This window comes from Sardina pilchardus, chromosome 1 (genome assembly GCF_963854185.1).
Source record: "Sardina pilchardus chromosome 1, fSarPil1.1, whole genome shotgun sequence".
Lineage (NCBI taxonomy): Eukaryota > Metazoa > Chordata > Actinopteri > Clupeiformes > Clupeidae > Sardina > Sardina pilchardus.
The window spans coordinates 2,880,943-2,899,697 of NC_084994.1; the positions used below are offsets into that span (position 1 = coordinate 2,880,943).

Consider the following 18,755-nt stretch of genomic DNA (forward strand, 5'->3'; position numbering starts at 1 on the left):
AAGAGGACAGAATTGTATACATATAAGCAATTTATAAATATATGTGGCACTTTATGGCACACCATCAACCACAATCCTGCTATTATGCTTACTTTCATGTGAACATGTTGTGCGAAAAAACCAACCACAATCCTGTAGTGAAGATGGAATTTCTCAATTAAAAAAAAAAAACTCAAAAAAGAGAAAAAGTGTCCACCAGGCATATTTGCAAAAGCTCATTCAAATAAAACGGTGTCATAAAACAGTGAAGTGCATGTTCACACAAGACTATTTCACCTCTAGGCATCCTTAAAGGTTTTATACTGTCAGCCTAGATTGCTAATACTGAGTGAACCGGTCAAGGAAGGTCAGTCTGAAAAAGATCCTATTGGCGTCTGTTCCAAACTTTTCATTTTATGACTTTCAGGGACATAACCAGCAATGAAATTAAACTTACATTAGTGCATTCAAATCTACCAAAACCATTTCAGAATTGCAGCAAGCACACCTTTTTGGTAATTGTAGTTTTATTGTAGTTATTTACCCAATCGTAAAGAAATAAAATGGCCCTGGATTTTTGGTGTTTCAGAAACTAGATGTCAATGGGCTTCTTTCCAGACTGAAAAATTCCAAATTAAAATCTGCTAACAGGCTAGTCTGGGTTCACCCCAGGTGGTAGTAGACTAGTGACTTCAACATTATATTTAGACACTATAATTAGCACAGTCTCTCCATCAGAAACTCACCGTGCCTTTCTGCAGCACCTCACAGCTGGGAGCAGTCTCCTGCGTCCCTCATCTGATGTGTTGTATTTCTTCAGGTCAATCTCATCCAGCACATCCTTAGACATCAGAAGCATGTGGGCCAGTGCTGAACAGTGGGCAGGAGACAACTCCTGGTTGATGTTCTTTGGTGATGACAAGTATGTCTGAATTTCTTTGTGCATGGAATCATCATTCATTTCAAATAAGCAGTGGAAAAGATTGATGCATCGTTCAGGAGAGAGACCTTCTCTGTTGAGCTTCTTCATGTACTGACATGTTTCCTTGATACTATACGAACTGTTGTGCGTGTTGCTCAGTAGACCTTGCAGAAGTTTGTGATTTCTCTCCACAGAAACGCCCATTAGAAAGCGAAGAAAGAGATCCAGGTGTCCGTTCTGGCTCTCCAAAGCCTTATCAACTGCACTCTTAAGTAATACATGTAAATTGTCTTTTAACCCTAGTGCTGATTGAAGAGAAGATAAAAATGATGGATTGAGTTCATCTCTTTCCTTTTCACCGAGGAAGCATTTCAATGCCTCAAAGTTCTTAGCCAAATACGAGTGAAACACAAACACAGCTGCCAGAAACTCCTGGACACTCAGATGCACAAAGCAGTACACCTTCTTCTTTTGAGATTCCACATTTTCTGTCTTGAAGATCTCAGTGCACATGCCAGAGTACACTGAGGCTTCACTGACATCAATACCACACTCTATCAGGTCTTCCTCATAAAACATGAGGTTGCCATTCTCTAGATTCTTGAAAGCCAGTTCTGCCAGCTTCAGTAAAATGTTCCTCTGAGATTCCAGAAGTTTCTTTGCATCTTTTTCTGATCCACTCTGATACTTCTGATCCTTTCTTGTAGTTTGGATGAGCAAGAAGTGTATGAACATCTCAGTCAGCGTTTTGGGAATGTCTTTGATGTTTTTCATTTCCAGCATCTGCTGAAGTACAGTAGCTGCAATCCAACAAAAGACTGGAATGTGGCACATAATATGGAGACTCCTGGATGTCTGAATGTGTGAGATGATTCTGCTGGCCTGACTCTCATCACTGATTCTCTTCCTGAAGTATTCTTCCTTCTGTGGGTCATTGAATCCTCGTACTTCTGTTACCTGGTCGATGAACTGCTCAGGAATCTGACTGGCTGCAGCTGGTCTTGAGGTTATCCAGATGAGTGCAGAGGGAAGCAGAGTTCCCTGAATGAGGCTCGTCATCAGAACATCCACTGATGATGTTTGTTTCACATCAGACAACTTACTGTTCTGCTCCAGGTCCAGAGTCAACCGACTCTCATCCAAACCATCAAAGATGAACACAACCTGACAGTCTTTGTATCCTTCAACATCATTCAGCTCCTTCAGCTCAGGGTGGAAGTCGAGCAGGAGCCTGTGAAGACTGTACTGATCACCTCTGACTAAATTAAGCTCACGGAAAGAAAGGGGAAACATAAAATCTATATCCTGATTGGCTACCCCATCTGTCCAATCAAGAATGAATTTCTGAACTGAGACAGTTTTTCCAATTCCAGCAACACCTTTGGTCATCACAGTTCTGATGTGCTTCTCCTGTCCAGGTAAGGGCTTGAAGATGTCGTTGCAGTTGATCGGTATGTCCTCTGTGGACTGAGATCTGGACGCTGACTCTACCTGCCAAACCTCATGTTCCTTATTCACCCCTTCACTCTCTCCTCCTGTGATGTAGAGCTCTGTGTAGATCTTATTGAGGAGTATCTCAGCTCCTGGTTTGATGATGCCTTCAGAGATGTTCTCAAACCTCCTCTTCAGACTGGCTTTGTGATTCTTTATAACTCTCCTCAGGTCCTCATCTATTTACAAATGACAAAACAAGTCATTAAAAAAAAGTCAATAATTAAAATGATTCATATACTCATGACCTCACTACAAATAGGCCTACATACACAAGCAATCCAGAAGTTAGTCTGTCCAGTCAGCAGTCCCCCATAATATACACAATACCCACAATCCCACACTGAAATGTAGGCCCTGAGATCATTTTGATACCATTACTTTACTTTTCAGAAAACCTGATCAAATCCAAAATATATACTCGCCTAGTTCCCTCTTTCTCCCTGGTGTATGTCCAGTGTGCAGGTGTCTCCTGGGTCCTAGAGCCTGGGTCAGAACAGCCCTTAACCTGCAGGGACATCAGACAAACAACACTTGGACTAATGCACTAATTGCTCCTCAGATAATCTACTGATTAAAATGTGTATTTTTAATCTATATCTATAATCAATCTAATCTAATCAATCTATAACCTACAATCAGAACTGAAAACACTATGGCCAGTCATTAAACTGGTAAAATTTTACCTCTGCTAGTTGACAAGATAAAGCAATAAATACACTCTATGTCCATTCACCCACTGGATTTTTGATCTCCTACTGCAATTATGGTGAAACCATTATCTATTCCCCTATTGCATTTTTGATAAGTTGTGTGTTGGTTGTGACCATATCTGACATATATTCTGAAACTTCATTGTGAAACACTCCCCTTAAATAATGTATATGAATTTCTTTGAATTTCATGGATTTTGAATTGTAATTCTACATCCTGCTTTTGACCTCAATTCAAATCCAAGAACTGCATTGGAATTTAAGGGTCATTCTCAATTCAATTCTGAATGTTGCACAAGCCTGGTATGTAGAATTACATGTGACTGACATGCCTACAGACTGATAACTAAATGACATGTGACTGACATGTTCATGCATGTGTGAGGTATTGCATGTTAGTGACATTTCTAAATAGCTTGTAACCTATAAAAACTACAGGCTGATAGCTACTCACTCTAGACCTGATGGAACTGGTTCACTACTGAAGTTGGGCATATCATCCATGGACCGATCACTCTTCATGGACACACAGCTGGGCACTGGAGATGGAGGTCTGTGTGTCTGTGGGCTGGTTACATAAGGAGACACAAGAAACGGATTAACATTAAATCATTGAGTAAACTAGATGCACCGCATAGCGGTACACAATATGACCACCGCTCAGCTCTGCACATTCTCTCCACAAAAATAAATGACGCTGGTCAATTTTCCTGTATCTCCTTTTTGTGCATTTTATATGCATATATCTCCGACCCTTGCAGCTCATGTGTACAAATGAGCGTGTGCATGTGCTAGTTTGCTTTCTTGTATTAAAATGTGTGTGCATGTATGTGTGTGTGTGTGAACGTGTGGAATCTGTGCATGTGTAACCCAATGAATTGACCCTTGCCATTATGATGCGCAAAACAAACCAGAGGGCGCACGAGAACATCTAAATGTAAACAACTGAAAACCGTCAATCAGCGTATTTGAAGAAAAGCTCTACGTCTGATGATACACAGCGAGAGAAGCTCAAGAAGAATTTAAAACACGAACACTTGGAGCCTTGGATTTTTGATACGAACACTTCGAGACTTTTGATGCAAACACGATAGCCTATTTGGACACTTCCACTCGACCTTTGAAAACATAAAGATCATCTTCGGTGAGTTGCAAGTCACAACTGAACACAAACAGATTGTGTAGGCCTATCCTAATAAGAGCCAATTATTTAGTGCACCTTAATTTGCCCTAAAACAGACCACCACCATTAAAGAAGAAGGAAGAAAGAAGACTTTCCCCGTTACATTTGTAGCTACTGGAATCCTGGTGAGCGAACCAAACACTTAAGATAAGTAGGGCTGTCAAAATAACTGATTAATTTAGATTAATTAATCTGAGATAAAATAACTGATTAAAAAAATTAACGCAGATTAATCGATGACCTTTGACCCGTAGCTATTCTAGTCAGTAACCATTAGACCGTAAAATGGGGAGACGAGAATGTGCTGCCTGGATCATTGATTGGAACATTTACTTTAAAAAAAACAGCCTGACGGTGTTAAAAAGAAAGTGTTGATTAAAACAAAGTCCTCTGTACGGAAGCCCTGAACCGCAAGTGAAGAAAAAAAAAATTGAGATGCTATCTTGTTATTTCGAGATAATATCTCGTTATTTCAAGATAATATCTCATAATTTCGAGATAATACACATATGTAAAAAAAAATATATATATATATATATATATATTTTTTTACTTTCAGATATAATCTCGTTATTTTGAGATACTAAGTCGTTATTTCGAGATATTATCTTGTTATTTCAAGATATTATCTCGTTATTTTGAGATGTTACTTTTATCTTGAAATAATGAGATATTATCTCGAAATAACGAGATATTATCTCGAAATAACGAGATAATATCTCGAAATAACGAGATAATATCTCGAAATAACAAGATAATTTCTGAAAGTAAAAAAGAAATATATCTTTTTTTATTTATGTATTTATTTTTTTCCCAAAGTGTGTTATCTTGAAATAACGAGATAGTATCTCGTAATTACAAGATATTATCTCGAAATAACGAGATAATATCTGAAGGAAAAAAAAAGAAAATCTTATTTTTTTTTTACATATGTGTATTATCTCGAAATTATGAGATATTATCTTGAAATAACGAGATATTATCTCGAAATAACAAGATAGCATCTCAATTTTTTTTTCTTCACTTGCGGTTCAGGGCTTCCGTACCTCTGCAATGTCTGCAGCACAGAATTTGCATATCACCGGAGTTGGTCAACTCTTAAGTACCACATTACTGCAAAGAAATAGTGTTCACATTGCGATTTTGCGATTACATTTTATATGCGATTAATTTAGATTAATTAATCACAGAGTATGTAATTAATTAGATTACAATTTTTAATCGATTGACAGCCCTAAAGATAAGCTAACATAAACATTTAAAAGCAGTCAGGACACCCGATCTGTAGATCGACTTTAAAGTTTGTTTGATGTATAACTTGTAGACAATTTAATTATTTAATGTGTTTGTTAAAAGAATTGTAAGCTCCGTTTTTTTGTTAGCCGTTGACTCAGGCTACATGGCGTCCACGGAAGCCATAGCAACCAAGCTAAACATAAACAGAATTATTAGCCTACTCCTACGGCAATATGCCGCTGTTGTTATTCAAACTCAAGTTAGTTATAGTATATATGTTATTGTTATGACAGAGATTGAAATTAATAAGAGTTTTGTACAATTTTGTGCAGACTGGTTTTTATTGTACCCGATCAAACCCCGTTGCTTCACCTTGGAACCTTGGATTTCCTGTCTGGATTTCCCCCCCGTCGTCTTGGATTCGGATTCATCATCATCTACATCAACTTGCCCTTTCTGTTGGACTGCCTGTCACATATCACCATCCCCTTACTACCCTTGTGATTGTGGTAGGATCTGGACATTACACCTTGCACAAGTTGGAATGAATCTTTCCCCCTTTCATTTCTTTTGTTTATTATTTTTTGAGTGCACTCATATTTTATTTTGTTTGGTTTTCATTTAGTTTAAATGATAATCTATAATAAGATTTGGTATTAAATAGAATATAAATAGAATAAATATATAGAAACAAATAGAATAAATATAAAATAGTATATGGATATATACAGATAATAAATAGAATATTATAACAGAATATATTAGCAAAATAGACACAACCAAATACTTTTAATATTGATATTGAGATAACTGTTATTGAATTGAATGACATTGAACTGTGAAAATAAATTATATATTTTTATTATAACCTTAACCACGAGTGTGTGGTCTATACCAATCCTCACTGAACTTAGATATTAGATTAGACTGTCCCTGTATAAGTATAGGCCATTACCCTGTCGTACAGGTTACACATGCAAATCTGTTGATGTGTGTGTGCATATGTGTGTGTTAAGAGAGTGTGACAGTATTGTTCCTAACCAGCAACCCTTCGCTAAATAGCACCATTTGCAGGCCATTGGGTGACCAGTCACTAAATGTACACATACATTTATAAATGTATTATATAGCCCCCATGTATGAAATTCCACAAAACGTGGTATACTCCCAGAGGATGTCAGGTTAATCATACACATGAAATTTGGTGCAGTTCATAACATCTCATCTGAAGATAGGGGCGATTAAAGCAAAGCAAAGCTTTTGGAGTGGCCCCAGGGGACCAAACTTTTGTGTGTGTGTGTGTGTGTGTGTGTGTGTGTGTGTGTGTGTGTGTGTGTGTATGTATGTATGTGTGTGGTACTGCACGTTAATAGCATTTCTAAATAGCATGTAGCCTATAAAAAATACAAACTCATAACTACTTACCCTAGACCTGATGGAACTGGTTCACTACCGAAGTGGGGCATTTCATCCATGGATGCATCACTCTTCATGGACACACAGCTGGGCACTGGAGATGGAGGTCTGTGTGTCTGTGGGCTGGTTACATAAGGAGACACAAGAAACTGATTAACATCAACTCATTGAGTAAATAAGCATATGTTGTTGTTTTCTATACAGATCTACATGGTGTTCATCATAGGGAGAGGTTAGACATTTACTTTGACATGGATGAAAAGTTATACTTTCTTGCATTCACCTTTTATCTTATCCATCTTATTTATTGTGTGTGTGTGTGTGTGTGTGTGTGTGTGTGTGTGTGTGTGTGTGTGTTGCTAATATAAGCTGGATGTCAGATGACACATAAATCATCACCGACATTTTTTTTGTTAGAATAGCAAGACTCTCAGAATACAGTTTGTCTATTTGTCTGTACAGAATCTGAGCAATAAAATTCCACATTACATTTCAATGAAAACACCACTTGTAGCATTTTGGTGGGGATCTGCAGCACTACACACACACACACACACACACACACACACACACACACACACACAGACACACACACAACTCCAAAAGGATCACAGCAGTGTAGGCAACTTGCAGTGATGGTATCATCAGTCTAATGTCCACTATTGCTGTTGAATTCTCTTTCTACTGCTGCTCCCATGAACACTTGGATTCATTTGTGCAGTTAACAAGTTTATTGCCAACACAGACAGCCACCAAATGATTCCAAACACAGACAATGAGGCACCAATGCACCAGAGAACAGAGAGGGTGTGGGGGCAGCTATGATGTGTACTGCATCTGTGGATTCACTTACCCTCCATCAGAGTGTGTTGCTTTGCTGCTTTGTTGCACACAGCTGTGTGCTGCAGACTCTGGTCTGGGTGTTTTACTGGGACCTGCAGCCTCCTCTCTCTCCTGAGAGACACTCATCCTAGCAGCAGTGGGAGAGTCTCTCTAGGAATGGACATGAGACATATACAGCTTTACATCTTGTTTCATGTGTCACCGCATACTGTAGATTATAGCTGTAGCTAAACATGAACCGCTATCTTTGTTTTTAACACTCTGATTAGATGAAGAAACAACCTTGAAGCTCAACAACATGAAGAAAAATACAAACACAAATGTAAACAACATTGTAAACAGAACAGTTGAAGATGGTGTTCTAACAGTGCACAGCAACATAAACATATGAAACAGTGGGCTGATTTGTCCAGGACTATAGAGGGTAGGCTGTTATGATGGAGCCCTCTCAGAGGCCCCTTACTGTGTAAGAGATCAAGGCAGTGTGTTTAAACTGATGTGTTAATGTGTAAGGGATCAAGGCAGTGTGTTTAAACTGATGTCTTAATGTGTAAGGGATCAAGGCAGTGTATTTAAGCTGATGTGTTAATATGTAGTTAGGGATCAAGGCAGTGTGCCTTGAAACTGACTCCGCTACAAAGACTTTCCACTGACAATTCAGTGCTTCCACAATGTTTCATTGAATTCTACTTTTCCTAATTTGCCTTTGTGCTGCCTTCGTTATTCTACTACAACGGCAGGAGGCCCTGCTACCCTTTGGTTTGACACTTTCACATGAGCGTCTGGCAAATCATCTTTGATTTCAGCCAATCAAATGACAGCATATCTAAAGTGGTTTTACTGGAGATGTAGGCGCACTTTAAGAGGATACATCGGAAGGAGCGACTTCACAACCAAAACAAATATATACGAATGACTTCGCTAAAGGGGCAATTTCGTCATCCCAAAGTACTGTTCATATGGCCCATATAAGCCCTTGCTGGCCATGGTTGCGCCCGTAGTAACCTATAGCCAGTTCTGCACCACGATTGTGAGCTTGATTCCATAATCTGGCCCTGGAAAAGGAGTAGGCTATCTCAATATATTATGCTACAACGGAGTTAAACTAACAGATATGATTTATTCAGTAGCCAAGGTTTATATGTGATGTTAGCAAGCTGTTAGGGCAGGACTACCCTAAAGGCGGAAATGTCTGTCGAAAAACTTCAAGTTCATGCAATGCAATTCTAACATGTTTATTCCAAATATTCCAAATAGGCCTACAAACAAAAAAAACAAAGTGAATGACAACATGAAGACATTAAATAGTGGGTTTCTTACCTTAAGCTACAAACTGTGTGCCCTCGATACAAAACAACAATGTTACAGCGTCACGGAGGCAGACTATTTACTTTCGCTTTTACTTCAAAAGTACCTCCCCGTGTGAAAGCGATTTTTGATCGTAACTTAAATGAATTTATGGTAGGCCAGGCATCCCAAGTCTCTCAGAAGGTCCGGGAGTCTCCAACATATTGATAGCGGCTCCCTGATGCCCGCAAATTACTTCAAATCTCCCGGAATCTAGAGCGAGCGAGCGAGCAAGAGCGCACACACGAGACAACCTGTGCTTCACATCGCGTGAGCACCTGTGGACGTCAGAGAAGGAGGGAGAGCTAGACTGTGCGTGTGCGTACGTGCCTCATGAAGCATCCTGATTGGCCTGTTTCGGTAAGTCAACCAATACATTTTCAGTGTGGGCGGGCTTTTATCTCCTCTCTGCCGAATCAAATATTCAGCGTACAGTATCTAGGAACAGGAGCGCCATGGCAGAGGGAGAGTGTCCCAAATTCGGGATGCCTCCCTGAAATTACTTTTTGCGTGTTGGGATGTCTGGGTAGGCTACATTTATTCCAGTAAAAATATTAAATTGCAGACAAACTGGGGCAACATTATATGTTATCCTGTGCCAGTATAATCTGTGACTTTTTAAAAAGGCTATCCTGTGCGCATTTAGTAGCCAATATGCCTACTGCAGTAAAGAATAGCCTACCTTCACAAAGATTAAATGTAACTTATAACAGGGCATTCTCTCATATAAAAATAGATTAGAAACCTGTAAATGGGAAGATAACCTACAGTAGGCCTATACTGCAGTCACAAAATAACCGGAGCTGAAAATGATGAAATAATGTTTTATTATTATTTAAGCTAGTATTGTTTCAACATGAAGACTCCCTAAAACACCAGAGCTCAAGTGTAGAATGGTACACATTTCAAATAAATGCAGGATTATGCACGTAATGTACAGTACTATTCTACACACATCAACTGATCAAGAACCAAGGCCATGTGAACCACACGACACTAGTGGTGGGGGGAAAAATCGATTCTGTTCAGTATCGCGATATTTTGTGCACACAATTAAATCGATACTTGTAGCTCAAAGTATCGCAATACTTAATTCTATAATTTAATTATCCATTTTACTTTTATTTGAGTCGAGTTTACTCAGGGTTTACTCTGATCACATTAAATTAGCTTATTACGCTTATAAGGGGGGCACGTGTTGTGGTGTTTCATTGTGCATTCAACAGCAATAATAAATGAAAATGGCTTCACAATCACAACCTGTTATACACGACACTCTACACTAATTTCACATTGAAAAAGGTGGGTGTATTTTGGTTTTCAACAAAAAGTGAATAGTAAGGACCTTGACATGCACCATGCCATTGCAAAGTGAGTTGAACAGTGTTATTTTCCTAATTTTGTAATGACTTAGAATAATATGAGAGACATGAATAGCAATATATCGCAAAATCGAATTGCAATACTTGGTGTATCGCAATATGTTAAGAATCGCAATATTATCGAATTGTGGCCCAAATATCGCAACAGTATCGGATCTTAATTTTTTTTTGCCAATTCCCACCCCTACACGACACACGTTCTAAGTTCATGCCATCAGAATGTAGAATGCGACATAACAACTAGTTCTACATTCAGAATGTAAAATGCTACAGTGATGTCCAACCAGTTCTTCATTCAGTGATGTCCAACTCAGAGCCATATAGATACAAAACTCAAACAAAGTGACCTTTCTTCGAGACACTGTTCAAGGTCATTTATTGGCAGGTCTACAACCAGAGAATGTCTAATAAGGCCTCTGGTACAATGATAAATTACATACATGGGGCGGGTTCTGTGTTTTCCCAAATAATCTGCCATCTTGGTTTTGTAGGCTACAGAAATGACACTCTCGTAAAGGGCGGAAAAAGGCCACCTTCAGATTACAGGTTATGGATTTAGGAAAGATATTGATGTAATTGTAGGATAACTACATATTTCACAATAATTACACTGTGTTATACACATTGCACAATAATGCATTTATTGACTTTTAATTCGTCGTGGCTCTGTCTCTCAATATTGAAACGTGCTCAATGCATTCTAATCAATTGTCAATCATTTCCTGTAACTTTTTGAAGCTCACATGAACCATGTGACCTTAATGAATATTGAGCACCCGTTGTAGCAACTCTGTACGTACATGTGGCCAAGATCACACACCAGCACTCAGTAGAGGAGTCCAATGAGTGTGGAGTTAGTGATCTGGCACAGGGACACATAGAGTCTGAGTAGCCAATGAGTGTGGAGTTAGTGATCTGGCACAGGGACACATAGAGTCTGAGTAGCCAATGAGTGTGGAGTTAGTGATCTGGCACAGGGACACATAGAGTCTGAGTAGCCAATGAGTGTGGAGTTAGTGATCTGGCACAGGGACACATAGAGTCTGAGTAGCCAATGAGTGTGGAGTTAGTGATCTGGCACAGGGACACATAGAGTCTGAGTAGCCAATGAGTGTGGAGTTAGTGATCTGGCACAGGGACACATAGAGTCTGAGTAGCCAATGAGTGTGGAGTTAGTGATCTGGCACAGGGACACATAGAGTCTGAGTAGCCAATGAGTGTGGAGTTAGTGATCTGGCACAGGGACACATAGAGTCTGAGTAGCCAATGAGTGTGGAGTTAGTGATCTGGCACAGGGACACATAGAGTCTGAGTAGCCAATGAGTGTGGAGTTAGTGATCTGGCACAGGGACACATAGAGTCTGAGTAGCCAAGCTCACACCAGCACACAGTAGAGGGACTCAATGAGCGTGGAGTGGAGCGTGTGCAGGTGGGTGATAACATAGAATAGAGTTACATATTACATATTGCTATAGAATAGAGTTACATATTACATATTGCTATAGAATAGAGTTACATATTACAAATGGATCAGGCCCTAAATTACAATATGGGGTCTTGACCATTTGACGTAGTTGTAGTTTCTCTGTTGGCCACTAGGTGTCCTTCTGACTATTCTCTTCCCAAACTTGCTGTTGCAGTTTCCCTGTTGGCGACTAGGTGTCCTCATGACTATTCTCTTCCCAAACTTGCTGTTGCAGTTTCCCTGTTGGCCACTAGGGGTCCTCATGACTATTCTCTTCCCAAACTTGCTGTTGCAGTTTCCCTGTTGGCCACTAGGTGTCCTCCTGACTATTCTCTTCACAAACTTGCTGTTGCAGTTTCCCTGTTGGCCACTAGGTGTCCTGACTATTCTCTTCCCAAACTTGCTGTTGCAGTTTCCCTGTTGGCCACTAGGGGTCCTCCTGACTATTCTCTTCCCAAACTTGCTGTTGCAGTTTCCCTGTTGTCCACTAGGGGTCCTCCTGACTATTCTCTTCAGTGTAGAGTCAGAGAATGTCTAATAAGGGGAGAAAGACCACTTGCTAAATACTTCCGCATGGTACTGCAACTAGAGGGCAATCGCGAGCAAGTGATGAATGAATGGGTAGCAATGGAGCTGAACCCCCCAATACCACATTTGTCTTTATATAATTTTTTCTCCTGAAATTGCATTAATGCATGCGATGCAGGATAACTTGACTTGACAATTAGCTGACCAATAACATTTTCAATATTTGTTGTTATTCCTAAAAACCCTTTCAAAGTTTTCATGTCACGTGACACAAAAGCGAACCAATTTACGGCCATAGACCTAAAAGAAGGTTCAGCTTCACAACGTCGTCGTAATCGGTCGCGATTTCTCGCTGACCAATCAGCATCCATGAGCTAAATGCTAGCATGTTACACGGAAAGCGGCCCATCCTATGAAAAGCAGAAAGGACATACTGTAAGTGACTTTTTATTTCATTTCCAGTGGAAAACATATACTCAGGTAGCTACTACGACAATGTACATTAAGAAATGAAGTTGTCAACTGTGAAAAAAACGAGTTTTAGCCGCCTAGCTCCATAGACCACAATTCATTTATCACTTGCTCGGCAGCGCCCCTAGCGGAATTTCAACAGATTGCAGGAACAATCCGGTACAATGGAGTTAATAGGAAGTGGACCGGCTAAAGGGGCTCTGGTAGAGTGGATCGTGTGCAGGTGGGTGAGTGTGTGTGTGTGTCGCATCGAACCTTCGTTGACAGAAATGTTAAAATGTAATATTTATTATGCACATTTTTACAGCATTGGAAAACGTTAAGAATGTTTCTCCTCCTACAGAAACCATATTAAAACTAAAAATATGTCCTCGCCTTCATTTTCATACATTTCTGAAGACGCTCCAGGAAGCCACCTGGGGGCGCTAAAGAGCCGCATGTGATTCAGGAGAATGTTGGGGACAGAGCCCATGCTGTGGGCCTTACAGTCATATTTTACTCTGATATCACCATTCTGTATCTGCATATCTGTGTTTTAACCATTTGTATCCACTATTCAGGAGAATGTTGGGGACATTCTGTTGGCCTTCCAGTCATATCTTACTCTGATATCACCATTCTGTATCTGCATATCTGCACATCTGTGTTTTAACCATTTGTATTCCCTATTCAGGAGCTTCCTTACAGTCATGTCTTACTCTGATATCATGATTCCTGGCTGGGAGCGTCTTCCTGGTTTACCTGTGAAATTTTGAACAAATCTTTCTTGGTGTTACAGTTAAGACTCAATTATTTGAGTGAGTAATACTTGCCTGTGTGTAGGTGCAAAAGAGACACACGCATGCAAACACGCACACACACACGCGCGCACACACACACACACACACACGCACACACACACACACACACACACACACACACACACACACACACACACACACGCACACACACCTGACCTGATGTCTAGGTAGGATGTTAGTAGTCAGGTGGCAAATAGTTCTCTTCACTTGTCATGTAACATTATACAGTAAGAATGATCACACACACATACACACACACATACACACACGCACACACACATACACACAATAGGGCAGTGAGGTATGATGACCAGCGGACTGGTCATTATCTCACACACACACACACACACACACACACAGACACACACAAACAGACAAAAAGCCCCCCTCGCACTACCACCACACACACACACACACACACACACACACACACGCACACACAAAGGTACAACCTCCTACCCCCTTCTTAAAGAGTAGCTTCCTATTTCTACCTTTTTTAATTACTTTATGTATTTATAAAGCACGCCATACAATTGCATCAAGTGATAATAAAGTTAAGCAATAAGCCCCCAGAGGCCGTCGTGTGTACTGATTTCAGAACAGCTAAGGGACGTTGTTAGCCACAATGTGCAAGTGCTCTAAAATCATCACACACACACACACACACACACACTGATTTCAGAACAGCTAAGGGGCGTTGTTAGCCACAATGTGCAAGTGCTCTAAAATCAGTGCAAACGACGGAGTCGAGTGGCTTGTTGCTTTTCTAAAACTACGTCACTTTGGCAAGATTTCATGAAAAGAAGGCACAGCAATGAAAAATCTAAGAATGTATTCATAGACAATCATTCTTCCACCTAATAAATATATCTGAATAGTTGCCATGCAACATGGAGACGCAGCCACTCTAACTGTTGTGTAAGTTGTGTTGTCGCATTACTATAGAACGAAATGCAGTCATCATAACCAAGGACTGGAACTATCAGTTTTAACATTCTATTCTGTTCTGTTCTGTTCTACAGTAGTATACTATTTTTCCTGTGAGGGGAAATTTGGTCTGTGCATTTATCCCAATCTGTAAATCAGTGAAACACACACAGCACACAGTGAGGTGAAGCACACACTAACCCGGAGCAGTGAGCTGCCTGCTCAACAGTGGTGCTCAGGGAGCAGTGAGGGGTTTGGTGTCTTGCTCAAGGGCACTTCAGCCATGGATGTGGGCGCTCAACCACTCCCCCCCGCCCACAGTTTGCGCTCAACCACTCTCACGATAAAATGTTGATCAACTTTGAGGGACTGCTATGACCATGCAGAATCATCCAGACTACTTGTGGTGAATTTACTGCATACTATTCCTATTTATGCAAATTTGAGTCTCCTACAAATTCTAGTTCTTGAGCAATGAGCTTATGAACTTTGACAAAAAAAAAGAGGCAGAACAAAATTGACACCCCCCTCCCCCCGTACAACTGGCTGTAACTTGGAAAGTATTGATCTATTTTTATTTCAGATTTTTTTGAGACGCAAATGCATGCGCTCTGGTTGACTCACATATGAAGTGCAGTTACGTCCATAAGGTTTCATATGACGTCACGTCGGTCAACTCTTCTGGTTGACTCACATATGAAGTGCAGTCACGTCCATAAGGTTTCATATGACGTCACGTCGGTCAACTCTTCTGGTAGACTCACATATGAAGTGCAGTCACGTCCATAAGGTTTCATATGACGTCACGTCGGTCAACTCTTCTGGTAGACTCACATATGAAGTGCAGTCACGTCCATAAGGTTTCATATGACGTCGGTCAACTCTTCTGGGAAGGTTTTCCACAAGGTTCAGGAGTGTGTTTTTGACCAAACGTGCATTTGTGAGTTTACACACTGATGTTGGACGAGGAGACTGGTGTGTGTGTGTGTGTGTGTGTAGCCTGGCTCAAAAGGCCATAACCAAATAAAGGAGGACAACACCAAAAGAGGACCCACATTTAACTCATTTATTAAATAAGATATTAAGCATAAAGCATCATCTTCGTCAGTATTGAACACCAGTATGTAGTGCTGAGACCACATCTAACTCATTTATTAAATAAGATATTAAGCATAAAGCATCATCTTCGTCAGTATTGAACACCAGTATGTAGTGCTGATACCCACATCTAACTCATTTATTAAATAAGATATTAAGCATAAAGCATTATCTTCGTCAGTATTGAACACCAGTATGTAGTGCTGATACCCACATCTAACTCATTTATTAAATAAGATATTAAGCATAAAGCATCATCTTCGTCAGTATTGAACACCAGTATGTAGTGCTGAGACCACATCTAACTCATTTATTAAATAAGATATTAAGCATAACGCATCATCTTCGTCAGTATTGAACACCAGTATGAAGCAAACATGTGCGGAGATGTGAATGTGTGAATGTAAAGAAAGAAAACAAAGACAAAAGACGGCAGCTCTCCCAACGGACGCCCAAATGTAGCCAGCTCCCCCTCCAGGGGTGCACGGAGTTCCATAGGTTTGTGTGTGTGTGTGTGTGTGTGTGTGTGTGTGTGTGTGTGTGTGTGTGTGTGTGTGTGTGAGTAGCATACGGAGTTCCATAGGTGTGTGTGAGTAGCTTGTTGGGAATTCCGTATCCAGGCCAATGCAATTACAGCAAGACAGACACGGAGTAACACACCTGTGTGTGAGTAGCTTGGTGGGAATTCCGTATCCGGGCCAATGCAATTACTGCACACACACACACACACACACACACACACACACACACACACACACACACACACACACACACACACACACACACACACACACACACACACACACACACACACACACACACACACACACACACACACACACACACACTGTGTCCAGGCCAATGCAATTACTGCAAGACAGACTCCGAGCGAGACACACACAAGCAGGAAAAAGTGGCCTGCAGTCATCACAGTGTGTGTTGTGTGTATGTGTAGCAGTGGAGCAGTGTGTGTGTGTGTGTGTGTGTGTGTGTGTGTGTGTGTGTGTGTGTGTGTGTGTGTGTAAGTATAGCTGTGTTTGTGTACAGTATGTGTGTGTGTGTGTGTGTGTCTGACGGTATAGGGGTGTGTGTGTGTGAAGGTGAGTATAGGAGTGTGTTTGTGAAGGTATAGATGTGTGTGTCTGTTTGTGGAGGTATAGCTATGTGTGTATGTATGTATGTATGTTAGTGTGTGTGTGTGTCCTGCATGCAAACTGCATCTACTGCATGTGTGTGTGTGTGTGTGTATGTGTGTGTGTGTGTGTGTGTGTGTGTGTGTGTGTGTGTGTGTGTGTGTGTGTGGGCAAAAGTATGTGTGTGTGCGTGTGTGTGGGTAAAGATTTTTGTGTGTGTGTGGATGGGTGTGTTTGTGAGTAGGTATAATTGGGTGTGTAGTTACAGTATACTGTAGGTGGATGTCTCCTGAGAGTGATGCTCTGTGTGTGTGTGTGTGTGTAGGTGTAGATTTGTGTGTGTGTGTGTGTGTGTGTGTGTGTGTGGACTCAGGAGTACAGTTACAGTTCTAGTGATTAAAACATTTAAATGAGCACCGGAAACGAACACAACGCAGGTGGCAACAGTGGAATAAGTAAAGTATGTGTGTGTGCGTGTGTGTGGGTAAAGATTTTTGTGTGTGTGTGTGGGTGGGTGTGTTTGTGAGTAGGTATAAGTAGGTATAATTGGGTGTGTAGGTACAGTATACTGTAGGTGGATGTCTCCTGAGAGTGGAATAAGCGGGATAATGGACGTCACGCCGTGCGGTTAGTCAAAGTTCTCTGCTTCGCGTCGGGCCGTATCACCGTCTAGAACGGGCATTAACTTTGAATAACCGCGCGGCATGTCGTCCATTATCCCTTACATATGTACATGCAACCATATTGACAGTGTGCATATAAGGTGCAAGGTGTGTGTGTGTGTGTACTACAGGACACAGCAGGTCATGTGATCTAGATCAGAGACACTGATGAGTCAGCATCAACCCAAAGCGCTGCATGTAGGGGCTCACTAGTGGATGTGGTGGTGAAGGTGTGCAGGTGTGTGAGAGTATCAGAGGAGACGCTGTAGAAGGACAGAGTGCCGACCTCACGCTCCACATACACTCCTACTCTCCTGCAGCCTGTGGGGGGGACGGGGAGGACAGTCTTACTTCCATTGTGGTAGGCTGTGTATGTGTCACTGTAACAGCGCAGACACCAGGCCTTGGGAGAGCTGCTGATCCATTCACTCCTGCTGGTGCTTTTATAGGCCACTCCCACTTCAACATTGTACCCACTCCACTCACACTCCCAGTAGCAGCGTCCAGTCAGAGGCTCTCTGCTCAGGACCTGGGAACAGTAGCCAGTAAATCTGTGTGGGTGGTCAGGATACGGCTGCTCCTTCTTCACCCACGTCACCTTCCTGTTCCCCTCAGACAGAAGGAGTTCTCTGTGTGCCGTGTTTGGGTCCAGTGTGAACTCACAGGAAACTGTACACACAACACACAGCAGACAACACACGTCACAATAGAACAACACACACACATACCTTACATACACACACCTTACAGTCATATCCACATTCTCTCTCTCTCTCTCTCTCTCTCTCTCTCTCTCTCTCACACACACACACACACACACACACACACACACACACACACACACACACACACACACACACACACACACACACACACACACACACACACACACACACACACACACACACACACACACACACACACACACACACACACACACACACACACACACACACACCCTGTGTCCAGTAGAATTACTCTCCTGACTCACACCTATACCTACACACACACACTCTCACACACACAGACACACACACACACACACACTCTTCCTGACCCTATGAAACACACACACACACACACACACACACCTCCTCACCCAACCAAACACAGACACACACACACACACACACCACCTAGACACACACCTATACCTACA

General features: G+C 41.2%; 1 protein-coding gene across 1 annotated transcript in view; it reads right to left on the minus strand.

Moving 5' to 3' along the window:
• Positions 1-18,755, minus strand: part of LOC134080623 (NACHT, LRR and PYD domains-containing protein 12-like) — a 79,612-nt gene that overhangs the window by 45,804 nt on the left and 15,053 nt on the right. Inside the window, exon 7 of the mRNA XM_062537153.1 lies at positions 726-2,571. Coding sequence (XP_062393137.1) covers positions 726-2,571 — 1,846 coding nt within the window. The remainder of the gene's footprint in view (positions 1-725; positions 2,572-18,755) is intronic.